The sequence below is a fragment of the Coregonus lavaretus genome (assembly GCF_964263955.1).
Source record: "Coregonus lavaretus genome assembly, chromosome: 15".
Classification (NCBI taxonomy): Eukaryota; Metazoa; Chordata; class Actinopteri; order Salmoniformes; family Salmonidae; genus Coregonus; species Coregonus lavaretus.
In genome coordinates this window covers 6,056,901-6,072,556 of record NC_140002.1, presented here as the reverse complement: position 1 = coordinate 6,072,556, position 15,656 = coordinate 6,056,901, and the positions used below count along the sequence as shown (strand labels likewise).

General features: G+C 44.2%; 1 protein-coding gene across 1 annotated transcript in view; it reads left to right on the top strand.

The window, feature by feature from the left end:
* LOC311142845 (serine/threonine-protein kinase 10-like) overlaps positions 1-15,656 on the top strand; it is a 64,484-nt gene that overhangs the window by 37,458 nt on the left and 11,370 nt on the right. Inside the window, exons 8-9 of the mRNA XM_084178541.1 lie at positions 5,114-5,254; positions 12,332-12,943. Coding sequence (XP_084034667.1) covers positions 5,114-5,254; positions 12,332-12,943 — 753 coding nt within the window. The remainder of the gene's footprint in view (positions 1-5,113; positions 5,255-12,331; positions 12,944-15,656) is intronic.

Below are 15,656 nucleotides of genomic sequence, written 5' to 3'. Positions count from 1 at the left end.
CTCTGTCCTTATCTCACTAGTCACAGGTCCACCATCTTACTGTTGTATACCTCTGTCTCTGATGTATGAGGACGTTCCCCCTCTGTCCTTATCTCACTAGTCACAGGTCCACCATCTTACTGTTGTATACCTCTGTCTCTGATGTATGAGGACGTTCCCCCTCTGTCCTTCTCTCACTAGTCACAGGTCCACCATCTTACTGTTGTATACCTCTGTCTCTGATGTATGAGGACGTTCCCCCTCTGTCCTTCTCTCACTAGTCACAGGTCCACCATCTTACTGTTGTATACCTCTGTCTCTGATGTATGAGGACGTTCCCCCTCTGTCCTTATCTCACTAGTCACAGGTCCACCATCTTACTGTTGTATACCTCTGTCTCTGATGTATGAGGACGTTCCCCCTCTGTCCTTATCTCACTAGTCACAGGTCCACCATCTTAACCTCCCAAAACATCAGCTGTTTCAGACACGAGGAATGGTGACTTGATACGATAGGCAAATGAGCAGTACCATACAGAGGGCATTGGGGAGAGGGTGCGAGAGGGAGAACGTGAAAGAGACGAAGCGTCTATTAAAATGCATGAGCCACAGCTTCCTGTTTGGGTTCCACAGCAGAGGGGAATGTCAGCAACTTGCATTCCTGTTTCCAACGAATGTCGCTTTGGGATTTCTCCGTATTCTCTCCACCCTTGCCAATTACAGAGGCCCAAAGCCTGCTGGAAGTTTACAGAGGGAGATGGGAGTGGTCGTGTTCAGTGCCATACGGAAGGTTTTGATCGCTATCATACTTATGTTCCTAGCCCAGTTAAATAGCATTGATGGCAATAAGGCTCATTGAACAGCATTCATCAGCATCATCTGTGACTCATGACATACATCAGGGATCATCAACTAGATTCAGTCGCTGGACAATATTTTTTAATTTTTTCACATGTATCTATCTATTATGCGTGGTAATAATTTGGAACAGATTCGCCTCTAGGTGGTGAGGATAGTCAACAACATATCTGCCGCGCTAACCCTCAACACGGGGGGGCCTCAGGGGTGTGTGCGTAGTCCTCTCCTGTACTCCCTGTTCAACCACGACTGTGTGGCCGCACACGACTCCAACATAATTGAATTTGCTGACGACACGACGGTGGCAGGCCTGAACCCCGATGACGATGAGACAGCCTATAGTTTATCAGGGAAACATCACAATAGTGTTCGATTTGGCTGCTGGGGGGGCAAGGAGACCCCTAGCTTCGCTCAAACCATTGACAACTACGTGCTGTTTTGAAGGGATTGTAAATTAATGTTATAACTACAGTGGGGAAAAAAAGTATTTAGTCAGCCACCAATTGTGCAAGTTCTCCCACTTAAAAAGATGAGAGAGGCCTGTAATTTTCATCATAGGTACACGTCAACTATGACAGACAAATTGAGGAAAGAAAATCCAGAAAATCACATTGTAGAATTTTTAATGAATTTATTTGCAAATTATGGTGGAAAATAAGTATTTGGTCACCTACAAACAAGCAAGATTTCTGGCTCTCACAGACCTGTAACTTCTTCTTTAAGAGGCTCCTCTGTCCTCCACTCGTTACCTGTATTAATGGCACCTGTTTGAACTTGTTATCAGTATAAAATACACCTGTCCACAACCTCAAACAGTCACACTCCAAACTCCACTATGGCCAAGACCAAAGAGCTGTCAAAGGACACCAGAAACAAAATTGTAGACCTGCACCAGGCTGGGAAGACTGAATCTGCAATAGGTAAGCAGCTTGGTTTGAAGAAATCAACTGTGGGAGCAATTATTAGGAAATGGAAGACATACAAGACCACTGATAATCTCCCTCGATCTGAGGCTCCACGCAAGATCTCACCCCGTGGGGTCAAAATAATCACAAGAACGGTGAGCAAAAATCCCAGAACCACACGGGGGGACCTAGTGAATGACCTGCAGAGAGCTGGGACCAAAGTAACAAAGCCTACCATCAGTAACACACTACGCCGCCAGGGACTCAAATCCTGCAGTGCAAGACGTGTCCCCCTGCTTAAGCCAGTACATGTCCAGGCCAGTCTGAAGTTTGCTAGAGTGCATTTGGATGATCCAGAAGAGGATTGGGAGAATGTCATATGGTCAGATGAAACCAAAATAGAACTTTTTGGTAAAAACTCAACTCGTTGTGTTTGGAGGACAAAGAATGCTGAGTTGCATCCAAAGAACACCATACCTACTGTGAAGCATGGGGGTGGAAACATCATGCTTTGGGGCTGTTTTTCTGCAAAGGGACCAGGACGACTGATCCGTGTAAAGGAAAGAATGAATGGGGCCATGTATCATGAGATTTTGAGTGAAAACCTCCTTCCATCAGCAAGGGCATTGAAGATGAAACGTGGCTGGGTCTTTCAGCATGACAATGATCCCAAACACACCGCCCGGGCAACGAAGGAGTGGCTTCGTAAGAAGCATTTCAAGGTCCTGGAGTGGCCTAGCCAGTCTCCAGATCTCAACCCCATAGAAAATCTTTGGAGGGAGTTGAAAGTCCGTGTTGCCCAGCGACAGCCCCAAAACATCACTGCTCTAGAGGAGATCTGCATGGAGGAATGGGCCAAAATACCAGCAACAGTGTGTGAAAACCTTGTGAAGACTTACAGAAAACGTTTGACCCGTGTCATTGCCAACAAAGGGTATATAACAAAGTATTGAGAAACTTTTGTTATTGACCAAATACTTATTTTCCACCATAATTTGAAAATAAATTCATAAAAAATCCTACAATGTGATTTTCTGGATTTTTTTTTCTCATTTTGTCTGTCATAGTTGACGTGTACCTATGATGAAAATTACAGGCCTCTCTCATCTTTTTAAGTGGGAGAACTTGCACAATTGGTGGCTGACTAAATACTTTTTTCCCCCACTGTATTTGGTTTTAATATCATCCCCTCTTGAAGAGCATAGTCAGAACGACACATTTCAAATGATTCCACATTTAGCTCCATCATCAGTTTTATACAGCAATCAGTAAACCTCAATTTAGCATGTATTTTCGTATACATGTGAGGGCAGCCAGATCCATTTGGCATGTAGCTAGCTTGCTAATGCAAACAAGGTGTCATTTAGCTTGCTTCATCAGGGATTAGGCTTTTGGAAAGGGCTCGACGTCGTCTGCTGAAGTTGTCAGTCGGACTTCTGTCATCACTACTATAGATGGCAAGCAAATCAAACAACATTTGGATACAGTCATCTAGTTTATCCCCTGTTAACTAGCCATGTTGAAGTAATCCACATAACGATTCACATTTGCTGTTGCTGAAGGATTATTTTCCTGCTGTAGCAAACTGGCTCAAATTTAATATCCTACATCTGTAACAGTAGCATTACATGGGCAAATGCATCCTTCTGTTGCTTAATTCCCCTACTGTCACGTATCTGAAATTACATGATCAATGGATGTTTACCGATCATTAAAATCATGCATTTACTTGCTGTAGGCCTATAACGCTGATGGAGCTGCTGTTTTGCATGGAATTATCGAAAATGTGTAGTTCTGACTATGCTCTTCAAGAGCTGATGATATTACAACTAAATAATTAAAATGTATTTAACAATCCCTTGAAAACGGCACGCAGTTGTCAGTGGTTTTAGCGGAGCTGCGGGTCTCCTTGCCACCCAGCAGGAAAATCGAACGCTCTGCACCTAAAAGATTTGGCATGGGCCCTCAGATCCTCAAAAAGTTATACAGCTGCACCATTGAGTGCATCTTGACAGGCTACATCACAACTTGGTATGGCTATAAGGTGAATGCACCAATTTGTAAGTCGCTCTGGATAAGAGCGTCTGCTAAATGACGTAAATGTAATGTAAATGTATGGCAACAGCTTGGCATCAGACAGTAAGAAGCTACAGAGGGTAGTGCGTACGGCCCAGTACATCACTTGGGCTGAGCTCCCTGCCATACAGGACCTCTATACCAGGCAGTGTCAGAGGAAGGCCCTAAAAATTCTGACTCCAGCCATCCAAGTCATAAACCGTTTTTCTCTGCTACCGCACGGCAAGTGGTACCGGAGCACAAAGTCTGGGACCAAAAGGCTCCTGAACAGCTTCTACCCCCAAGCCATAAGACTGCTGGACAGTTAATCAAATGGCTACCCTGACTACTTTCCTTGACCCCCCCTCTTTATTTGCACTGACTCTCTTGCACTGGCTCTATGCACACTCACTGGACTCTACCCACACACTCACATATACTTCACTGATTCTCCTACTCCGAGCTGCTGGGGCTGTGGTGTGATGGGTTGAATCAACAGAATTACCACCATTATACTACCACACCCTGCCAGAAAATGACTTTTCAGCTCAGCAGAAACCAAGCTTGTGGTTTTTATAACAGTTATAGAGGGGTAGCTTGTACCGTGTACCCAGGAAGTGATGATGTGTTGTTTTAGAATCATTTCTGTTGGACATCCAGTTAGGAAGTCCATAAGTCTTAGTGATGTTTTAAAATGCTTCTCACTGTCTTACTTGATACCCTAGTACAGCACTTTGCCTGGTGGTTGTTCTCCTGTCGCCTGTGTGATAGCTGGCACTCTGCTCTCCCCTGACTCATTGGTGACTTGATTCATTTTCTGTCATTGGAGAAGTTAAAAGCTATTGCTAATGCTACCAGAGACTCAGGCAGCCCAGTGTGTCCCTTTCCTCTCACATGCCTACCTGCGCCAGCTGGGCCAATTAAATTACCCATGGTGCAAATCACCTGAATAATGGATGACTTGCTCTTATATCTTCGCTGCACTTACCTTCTCACAGCCTTGTTTGTGGCTGTCAAATTATCCCCTCTTAAACCGGCTCATATTTGTTCACTCTAAGTAAATAATTATTCCATTTTTAGCTCCGTCCAATCTAGGAACTTATTATAAGCACATGAGGATTTCGGGTAATAAACACTTCAATGTTTCATCAGGGTGAGCTCATACCCTGGTCTCTGGTATTCTTGCTAACCGCCATGGGTCGATGCAGGTGGCACATTAAGTTTCTCCTTTCAGTCCCTTTTTCTTGTTTGCTTTCTATGCCTCTGGTCACTGCTCTATGTTCTAGGGTTGTAACTTGGTTGTCCTGACTCCCCCAGCACCCCTTTGTCTGCTCGGTGAAGACCAACAGACCCCTGCGAGAGCTGGTTGCCGAGGCGAAGGCTGAAGTCATGGAGGAAATGGAGGACAATAGAGAGGAAGGAGAGGAGGATGACACCGCTGAGCTCACAGTCCCAGTGGTAAGACTTTTACTGCTAACTCTCTACTGTCTTTTATTTTATTTTGTATTTAACTAGGCAAGTCAGTTAAGAACAAATTCTTAATTACAATGACGGCCTACACCGGCCAAACCCGGACGACGCTGGGCCAATTGTGCGCCGCCCCATGGGACTCCCAATCACGGCCGGTTGTGATACAGCCTGGAATCGAACCAGGGACTGTAGTCACGCCTCTAGCACTGAGATGCAGTGCCTTAGACCGCTGTGCCACTCCTCTTCCTCTGGGACTGTGTGTGTATGTATGTACGTGTGTACAGTACCAGTCAAAAGTTTGGACACACCTACTCATTCAAGGGTTTTTCTTTATTTTTACTATTTTCTAAATTGTAGAATAATAGTGAAGACATCAAAACTAGGAAATAACACATATGTAATCATGTAGTAACCAAAAAAGTGTTAAACAAATCAAAATATATTTTATATTCTTCAAATAACCAACCTTTGCCTTGATGACAGCTTTGTACATTCTTGGCATTCTCTCAACCAGCTTCACCTGGAATGCTTTTCCAACAGTCTTGAAGGAGTTCCCACATATGCTGAGCACTTGTTGGCTGCTTTTCCTTCACTCTGCGGTCCGACTCATCCCAAACCATCTCAATTGGGTTGAGGTCGGGGGATTGTGGAGGCCAGGTCATCTGATGCAGCACTCCATCACTCTTGGTAAAATAGCCCTTACACAGCCTGGAGGTGTGTTGGGTCATTGCCCTGCTATAAAACAAATGATAGTCCCACTAAGCCCAAACCAGATGGGATGGCGTATCGCTGCAGAATGCTGTGGTAGCCATGCTGGTTAAGTGTGCCTTGAATTCTAAATAAATCACAGACAGCAAAGCACCCCCACACCATAACACCTCCTCCTCCATGCTTTACGGTGAGAAATACACATGCGGAGATCATCCGTTCACCCACACCGCGTCTCACAAAGACACGGCGGTTGGAAACAAAAATCTCTAATTTGGACTCCAGACCAAAGGACACAATTCCACAGGTCTTAATGTCCATTGCTCGTGTTTCTTGGCCCAAGCAAGTCTCTTCTTCTAATTGCTGTCTTTTAGTAGTGGTTTCCTTTGCAGCAATTCGACCATGAAGGCATGATTCACACAGTCTCCTCTGAACAGTTTTGTATTTGTATTTATTAGGGATCCCCATTAGCTGCTGCCAAGGCAGCAGCTACTCTTCCTGTGGTCCAAACATATTAAAGCACTTACATTACATATAAAACGTACATCATATGACATTATTACACCACTACCTATCTACAATACAAAATGTTTAATACCACCATACAACAATATCACAATGTGTGCGTATGCATGTGTCTATACCCTTGTGTGTTGATGTTGAGATGTGTCTGTTACTTGAACTCCGTGAAGCATTTATTTGGGCTGCAATTTCTGAGGCTGATAACTCTAATGAACTTATCCTCTGCAGCAGAGGTAACTTTGGGTCTTCCATTCCTGTGGCAGTCCTCATGAGAGCCAGTTTCATCATAGTGCTTGATGGTTTTTGCGACTGCACTTGAAGAAACTTTCAAGGTTCTTGAAATGTTCCATATTGACTGAACTTCATGTCTTAAAGTAATGATGGACTGTTGTTTCTCTTTGCTTATTTGAGCTGTTCTTGCCATAATATGGACTTGGTATTTTACCAAATAGGGCTATCTTCTGTATACCCCCCTACCTTGTCATAACACAACTGATTTGGCTCAAACGCTTTAAGAAATTCCACAAATTAATATATATACAGTGGGGAGAACAAGTATTTGATACACTGCAGATTTTGCAGGTTTTCCTACTTACAAAGCATGTAGAGGTCTGTAATTTTTATCATAGGTACACTTGTATGATTAAGTAATTAGTTTGCATTTTATTGCATGACATAAGTATTTGATACATCAGAAAAGCAGAACTTAATATTTGGTACAGAAACCTTTGTTTGCAATTACAGAGATCATACGTTTCCTGTAGGTCTTGACCAGGTTTGCACACACTGCAGCAGGGATTTTGGCCCACTCCTCCATACAGACCTTCTCCAGATCCTTCAGGTTTCGGGGCTGTCGCTGGGCAATACGGACTTTCAGCTCCCTCCAAAGATGTTCTATTGGGTTCAGGTCTGGAGACTGGCTAGTCTACTCCAGGACCTTGAGATGCTTCTTACGGAGCCACTCCTTAGTTGCCCTGGCTGTGTTTCAATGCTCTTTCTGAGGGAAGATCTCTCGATACATGGCCCCATCCATCCTCCCCTCAATACGGTGCAGTCGTCCTGTCCCCTTTGCAGTAAAGCATCCCCAAAGAATGAGGTTTCCACCTCCATGCTTCACGGTTGGGATGGTGTTCTTGGGGTTGTACTCATCCTTCTTCCTCCAAACACGGCGAGTGGAGTTTAGACCAAAAAGCTCTGTTTTTGTCTCATCAGACCACATGACCTTCTCCCATTCCTCCTCTGGATCATCCAGATGGTCATTGGCAAACTTCAGACGGGCCTGGACATGCGCTGGCTTGAGCAGGGGGACCTTGCGTGCGCTGCAGGATTTTAATCCATGACGGCGTAGTGTGTTATTAATGGTTTTCTTTGAGACTGTGGTCCCAGCTCTCTTGAGGTCATTGACCAGGTCCTGCCGTGTAGTTCTGGGCTGATCCCTCACCTTCCTCATGATCATTGATGCCCCACGAGGTGAGATCTTGCATGGAGCCCCAGACCGAGGGTGATTGACCGTCATCTTGAACTTCTTCCATTTTCTAATAATTGCGCCAACAGTTGTTGCCTTCTCACCAAGCTGCTTGCCTATTGTCCTGTAGCCCATCCCAGCCTTGTGCAGGTCTACAATTTTATCCCTGATGTCCTTACACAGCTCTCTGGTCTTGGCCATTTGTGGAGAGGTTGGAGTCTGTTTGATTGAGTGTGTGGACAGGTGTCTTTTATACAGGTAACGAGTTCAAACAGGTGCAGTTAATACAGGTAATGAGTGGAGAACAGGAGGGCTTCTTAAAGAAAAACTAACGGGTCTGTGAGAACCGGAATTCTTCCTGGTTGGTAGGTGATCAAATACTTATGTCATGAAATAAAATGCAAATTAATTATTTAAAAATCATACAATGTGATTTTCTGGATTTTTGTTTTAGATTCCGTCTCTCACAGTTGAAGTGTACCTATGATAAAAATTAGACCTCTACATGCTTTGTAAGTAGGAAAACCTGCAAAATTGGCAGTGTATCAAATACTTGTTCTCCCCACTGTGTGTGTGTGTGTGTATATATATATATATATATACACACACACACACACACACACACACACACACACACACACACACACACACACACACACACACACACACACTCTACCGGTCAAAAGTTTTAGAACACCTACTCATTCAAGGGTTTTTCTTAATTTTTACTATTTTCTACATTGTAGAATAATAGTGAAGACATCAAAACGATGAAATAACACATGGAATCATGTAGTAACCAAAAAAGTGTAAAACAATTTTTTTTTAAATTGTATTTGAGATTCTTCAAATAGCCACCCCTTGCCTTGATGACAGCTTTGCACACTCTTGGCATTCTCTCAACCAGCTTCATGAGGTAGTCACCTGGAATGCATTTCAATTAACAGGTGTGCCTTTAAAGTTGATTTGTGGATTTTTTTTCCTACTTAATGCATTTGAGCCAATCACTTGTGTTGTGACAAGGTGGGGGTGGGGGATGGGGGGGTGTACAGAAGATAGCCCTATTTTGTAAAAGACCAAGTCCATATTATGGCAAGAACAGCTCAAATAAGCAAAGAGAAACGACAGTCCATCATTACTTTAAGACACGAAGGTCAGTCAATACGGAACATTTCAAGAACTTTGAAAGTTTCTTCAAGTGCAGTCGCAAAAACCTTAAAGAGCTATGATGAAACTGGCTCTCATGAGGACCGCCACAGGAATGGAAGACCCAGAGTTACCTCTGCTGCAGAGGATAAGTTCATTAGAGTTAGCAGCCTCAGAAATTGCAGCCCAAATAAATGATTCACAGAGTTCAAGTAACAGGCACATCTCAACATCAAATGTTCAGAGGAGACTGTGTGAATCTGGCCTTCATGGTCGAATTGCTGCAAAGAAACCACTACTAAAGGACACCAATAAAAGGAGACTTGCTTGCGCCAAGAAACACGAGCAATGGACATTAGACAGGTGGAAATGTGTCCTTTGGTCTGGAGTCCAAATTTTAGATTTTTGGTTCCAACCGCCGTGTCTTTGTGAGACGCGGTGTGGGTGAATGGATGATCTCCGCATGTGTATTTCCCACCGTAAAGCATGGAGGAGGAGGTGTTATGGTGTGAGGGTGCTTTGCTGGTGACACTGTCTGTGATTTATTTAGAATTCAAGGCACACTTAACCAGCATGGCTGACACAGCATTCTGTAGCAATACGCCATCCCATCTGGTTTGGGCTTAGTGGGACTATCATTTGTTTTTCAACAGGACAATGACCCAACACACCTCCAGGCTGTGTAAGGGCTATTTTACCAAGAAGGAAAGTGATGGAGTACTGCATCAGATGACCTGGCCTCCACAATCCCCCGACCTCAACCAATTTGAGATGGTTTGGGATGAGTCGGACCGCAGTGAAGTAAAAGCAGCCAACAAGTGCTCAGCATATGTGGGAACTCCTTCAAGACTGTTGGAAAAGCATTCCAGGTGAAGCTGGTTGAGAGAATGCCAAGAGTGTACAAAGCTGTCATCAAAGCAAAGGGTGACTATTTGAAGAATCTCAAATATAAAATATATTTTGATTTGTTTAACACTTTTTTTGGTTACTACATGATTCCATATGTGTTATTTAATAGTTTTGATGTCTTCACTATTATTCTATAATGTAAAAATAAAGAAAAACGAGAAATTAGTAGGTGTGTCCAAACGTTTGACTGTCTTTAGAATGCACTTTCATGTCCATTCAAAGCAATTGTTTCCTAAAATCCTTGTTTCATGCTAGCCTTATACAATAGATCTCAAAGTAGTTTGGATTATTCAACCAAGAATGAGTCTCATTACCAATCATAATGGGAGTGAAATGAAAGGATGGCATGTGTAGCAATGTGTCATTTTAATGTCTATGTACAATTATAGCTGTATAGAATTACAGTACATCAACTGTTGGCAGTTTCTATGTATGGTGACTTTTCTTTTGATAGTTTCTGCTAGCACGCCCCAAACCCCAGAATCTGCAGCTTCCTGTGCACCAGCGTGTGTGGTCTAGCGTCTGACTGAGCAGGGAAGGTGGTCAGAACAGCACTCACTAAAGTGTGGGGGTGTGTCTGTGGTGTTATGAGTACAAACACTGAGATGGGGCGGAGGACCCACACGCACATACATACACACACACACTGAGATGATAGAACACAAACACACACAAACTCAAGCACATTCTGCATACGCTGATAGTCGCACACTGCCGGGGCGACCTTGAACCCCCCCATACCCCCCCCCCCCCCCTCCCAAAACTGCCGCTATGTCCATGATGAGGACTCTATGTATGGTCTTTCTATTATTCAAACACTAAAAGGCAGTTTCTTACACAAAGATTGTTTTGGCTACTCTTAGCTCCTCCGTATATCAGCTGTCTGTCTTGTCTTCTAGCCTTATCGCTGCTGCTGACACAGCCAGAGATCAGCACACAGTCCAAATTGCTTTCACCTCACAAACAGAAACCCCCTGCCCCAGAGGGAAACGCAAGGCCTGAGAGTGCACCTTTCAGGAAACCTTAATCCTCCTTCACATACACACACGCATGCACACACACTGGCAGGAACCCACAGCATGTGTATTAGCGGTAAACAGCCATCTCAGGGTCTGGGGCCTCATTTATCAAAGGTGCGTGCACACAAAAAATACTCTAAATCTGTTTTCCTGCAAAGGTTGGTATTTATACATTTTGAACTCGATGGGAAAGTGTGTATCTCCACACATATTCTCAGACCATGCGCATGCGCAACTCCTAGTGGTTGATCAACTGTATTGCAAGCAAATATTGTTATTTTGGCAGAAAGGGAGGTGTTTGACGCACAGGAATTATAATAATGGTAGGCTAATAACATTTAAAACGTCTAGGCCTAATGATAAAATAGATGCATTTTCTGTTGGTTAGAAGATCGCATACCCAGTTTGCATAGCAGCATGTCGCGTAATATATTCTACTTTTATTTAATAGGCCTAAATCCTAATCATATTGCAGGGTATGTCTCTCCTTTTCTGACATGACTGGTATATTCCTGCTACACAACAAATATTAGGCTACCATTTATCCATCACTCATTCAATAGCTAACCATGCTCGAAAGTAGACTGGTAGCCTATGACAGTATGGGTAGGCTACATGGGTAGGCTACAGTATTGCTTTGTGATAGGAGCATGGCATAATAGCCTATTTAATCTGAGCCTATACCAAGGCAGGAGATAGCTTGATAAATCACAATAATTTGTTGCACACGCAAATCCTAGAATCTCCACATACGCCAGAATTTAGTAAGAAATGTACGCACGGTTGATAAATGACCCCTCCTGGAGAGCTGCCAGCCAGTTCTTTCTGGTATTAATAGCTGTAGATCATTTCTCCAGTTGTGTTAAGAGGAGCCATTCGAAAGGCTGGCAGCAGTCGTAAAGGTGGCTGATGACATTGTTTGCTTAATGCTCCAAGACAGCTCTCTGCACGTGAACCACGGGACATCAACAGGATCTGCACCTCTGTAATTATTACTGTGTGTTATTACGGAGTACATACTTATCTCAGGTTCTCAGAGCAGAGCAAAGGTGGGACGTGATGTAGGTAGGAGTTTAAACAGGAATAACTGCATTCCTCCAGACAGTACCACTAAAGGTCAACACCAGCTTTCTACTGCAATATGAAGCGAAGGGACTTTAAGACCATTAGGCATTAAGGCTGCGTCCATTTCATTTGGCTCATATTAGAGCGATCACTTTCAACATTGGCACTGAAGGTGCTGCTGACAGCCTTGCATAACAATGAATTTCTTCTCCTTTCCTCTCTTCTCCCCAGTCTCCAGGCAAGGACCCGACTCAGACCAGTCTAGAAGGGGACCAACCCACAGACACACCCTCCAAAGCCCCTGTGGTGGACGAGGCCAAACCCCCCCTAAGACCGCCCCACAAGGTCGGTGACCAGCTGATGGACCGACAGCTCCCCGACGATGGCATCAGCATCGTGGACTCAGACATGCCCGAGAGCGAGACCTCTGGCAAGACCGCCTCCGACTCGGGCATCGAGGATGGGAAGAGCACCCCCACCTCAGACGAGGGCAAGCCCGTGGACACCCCCGAGACCGAGAACCCACCCCTGCTGGCACAGCCCAAGGTGGGAGAGGTACCAGAGATACCCCAAAGCCAGGAGGAGGGCAGCAGCAGCACCACCACCCCAGACACCACACCTCTGATCGGGCTGAAAGGGAGCTTGAGGGGGGGGCCTCCGGAGAGGGCCTCTATAGGGGCCGACATGGAGAACCTGATGCCCCACCACAATGGCAATGACAGAATTTCCAAGAGGTACTCTGACGCGGGAAGCATGTCTACCTCTGAGAGCATGGACATCAGCCTCAACCTGTCAGGAGACATGTCAGTCAACAAGGATGATGGATCCCTCTCCTCCAGGGTGGTGAGTAACCCCATGTCTAATGTCACAATTCCGTTCAAAGATTTATCCAAGTCTTTTACCAAAAAGTCTCAGACTTTTAAACTTTTGTATGATTATTTTCACCTCCATGGCCAGGCTCCAGTAGCTTACTGAGCCGTGGCCTTGGCGTACCTGCTCTGACTTGGGGCGAGACCCCTGGGACTTTCCTGGCCGGCATTTTACATAACAATGGCTACCTGTGGACATTGTTAACACCTTCTCACAAAGCAACTGTTTTGTGTAGAATTGCAGGAAATTAGCTGTGCCAATTTTGCTCTGCGCCCCATTTTGCTCTGTGCTTCATGGCAAAATGAGTAGAATTGCAGCAAACTTGCAGATGGGCAACCCGATGCTTCAGCCCCATGCTTCAGCCCCATGCTTCAGCCCCATGCTTCAGCCTATTTATTTAAAGCCGCTATGCGGCATCAGTTGGTCTACAGGTTATTATGCTTTTAAAGGGGAATTTTATATTTCAGATGGTGTCAACATAATTTACTTTTCATTCATTTTAAAGTAGAATGTCCTTTCCAGAAGTAACCAGAAGTGACCTTTCCATAGTCATTCTACAAAACAATCTCACCAGGGTGCCCTGACCAAATTCAAATAGAAATGTGTGTTATAGATCTGTAATTCTCATTGAAAGCAAGTCTAAGAAACGATTTCTATGCTTCCCATTCTTAAGTTTCGTTTTTGCGTCTTTTACTTTCGGTTTTGTACAGCAGCTGAAAACAATATTTTTGGTTATGGAAAATATATTTCACAACGGTTTACATGGTACAATGATTCTCTACACTATACTTGCTTGTTTTGTCACATAAACTGAAATTAAGCAAACTATTAGAATTTTAGCAACCAGGAAATGGCGGAGTGGTTTCTGCATAGTGCATCTTTAAAGCGGCAATCAGCAATTTGAAACAATAACAAAGCGCACTGCCTGCCCTGTTTCGGTAAATAGCTGAGGGATGGGGCTCATAGACAGAGCTATGGATGCAAGGACTGATCATCCATGATATAAAAGTTATAGGTTTAACCATGTTTTGAGGCTACAGTGTTTGTTTGCATTTACTTTCTTTATAAAAGCTTATATTTTGGGTTCTGATGGGGTAGGACAGTTGAACTAAGCTCATGAGGCATTTATACGTTATATTCTTCAAGAATCAGTGGGTACATATAATTCATTTATAAGTCCAAAAATGGATGTAGCAACTGCAGATTGCCCCTTTAAACTATCCATAACCTACATTCATCCATTTTGGATCTTGTCAATCAGTCGAACTCCACCGACTACAAGCTGATATTTTTAAGTTTTCTGAAAAAAAGCTGCATTTCTAGAAAAAGAGTATCTGAGATGGAATCAGACTACTGTTCTCTGGGAAATGGACACATCCATCCTTTAATGCCAAATCTGTTTGAACTAATGCGACTCCATTTTCCTTTCATTATGACCAATGCTTTATTCAGCATTCAGAATTGTGGACGTTGTTTCAATACGGCCATTGTTGCCGGGGGAGCTTCTGGTTGTTTATGGACTGACCATCACTGGAGTTCTATTCATTGTTGGACTTGTGTTCTGTTTGATATGTATTTTTTCCAGAGCAGTTTATTTGCCACTCGGCTAGATGAGTGGGATTTTTTGTGTTAGGCCCAGAAACAGTAAGTGTGAGGCTGTGTACAGGAGAGATGGGTAGGGCAAGGGGACCAGGGGTTTATGAATGGAGATGTATGAGAGAACCCAGATCACAGGGAGGGAGGCTAGAGCCAAAATGAGGGGCCCCAGCTGATCTGCTGCTGCAGTACAGACCCCTGGGCCCTCTGAGCATATTGGATGTGTGCTCACTTGTTCACAGTGTGTACACACACACACACACACACACAGATGTGTCATCGCACACAGTGTCTCTGTCAAAGGTTTAGAAGAATGGCTACAGCAGGACATGTTTACTTCTCTGGTGAGAGACGTAGAGAGAACAGAGTTTATTTAGCTGGCCCTACACACTTTCACTTTTCATTTTACATTTTTTGTCATTTAGCAGACGCTCTTATCCAGAGCTACTTACAGTTAGTGAGTGCATACATTTTTCATACTGGCCCCCTGTGGGAATCGAACCCACAACCCTGGCGTTGCAAGCGCCATGCTCTACCAACTGAGCTACAGGATTATTATTATTTCCACTAAGAACTTTGAAAGGGCCCTTTAATGTAGCCTTGTGTCACCCAGGGTCGTGCTACTCTTCCTGGGCAGAGACAGGAGTGGGTCTGGCCCAGTGACCAGTAAGAACCAGTGTGTGGAGCCTGTCTCTCACTGTACTGGGGGTTGATAGAGCTCTGTCAGAGAGAATCTCACTTCCTGCTTGGCTCCCCCTCCCTGTGCAGCAGAGCAGCGTGATTAAAGAGGAACCTGCCCAGCAGGATCACAGTCTTACACAAGTACTGCTCTTTCCTGTCAACTGGCAGGAACTGGTACAGTGTTCTCCATACAACCCCCTTCTCCTTTAAAGAAACTAGTGTGTTGTCCTCATGTATCATGGATAAGAAACAAAACATGAAGCAGACTTTATTTCCTGATTTTAAAAACAATCCTAACGGTTTAAACAACACTGCTGCAGTCAGTCACCCAATTGTGATACTGTATTTTTACACTAAACACACACTGTGCCCCACCCTATAGTGCCCTCTTAATCTCTCTCACTCACTC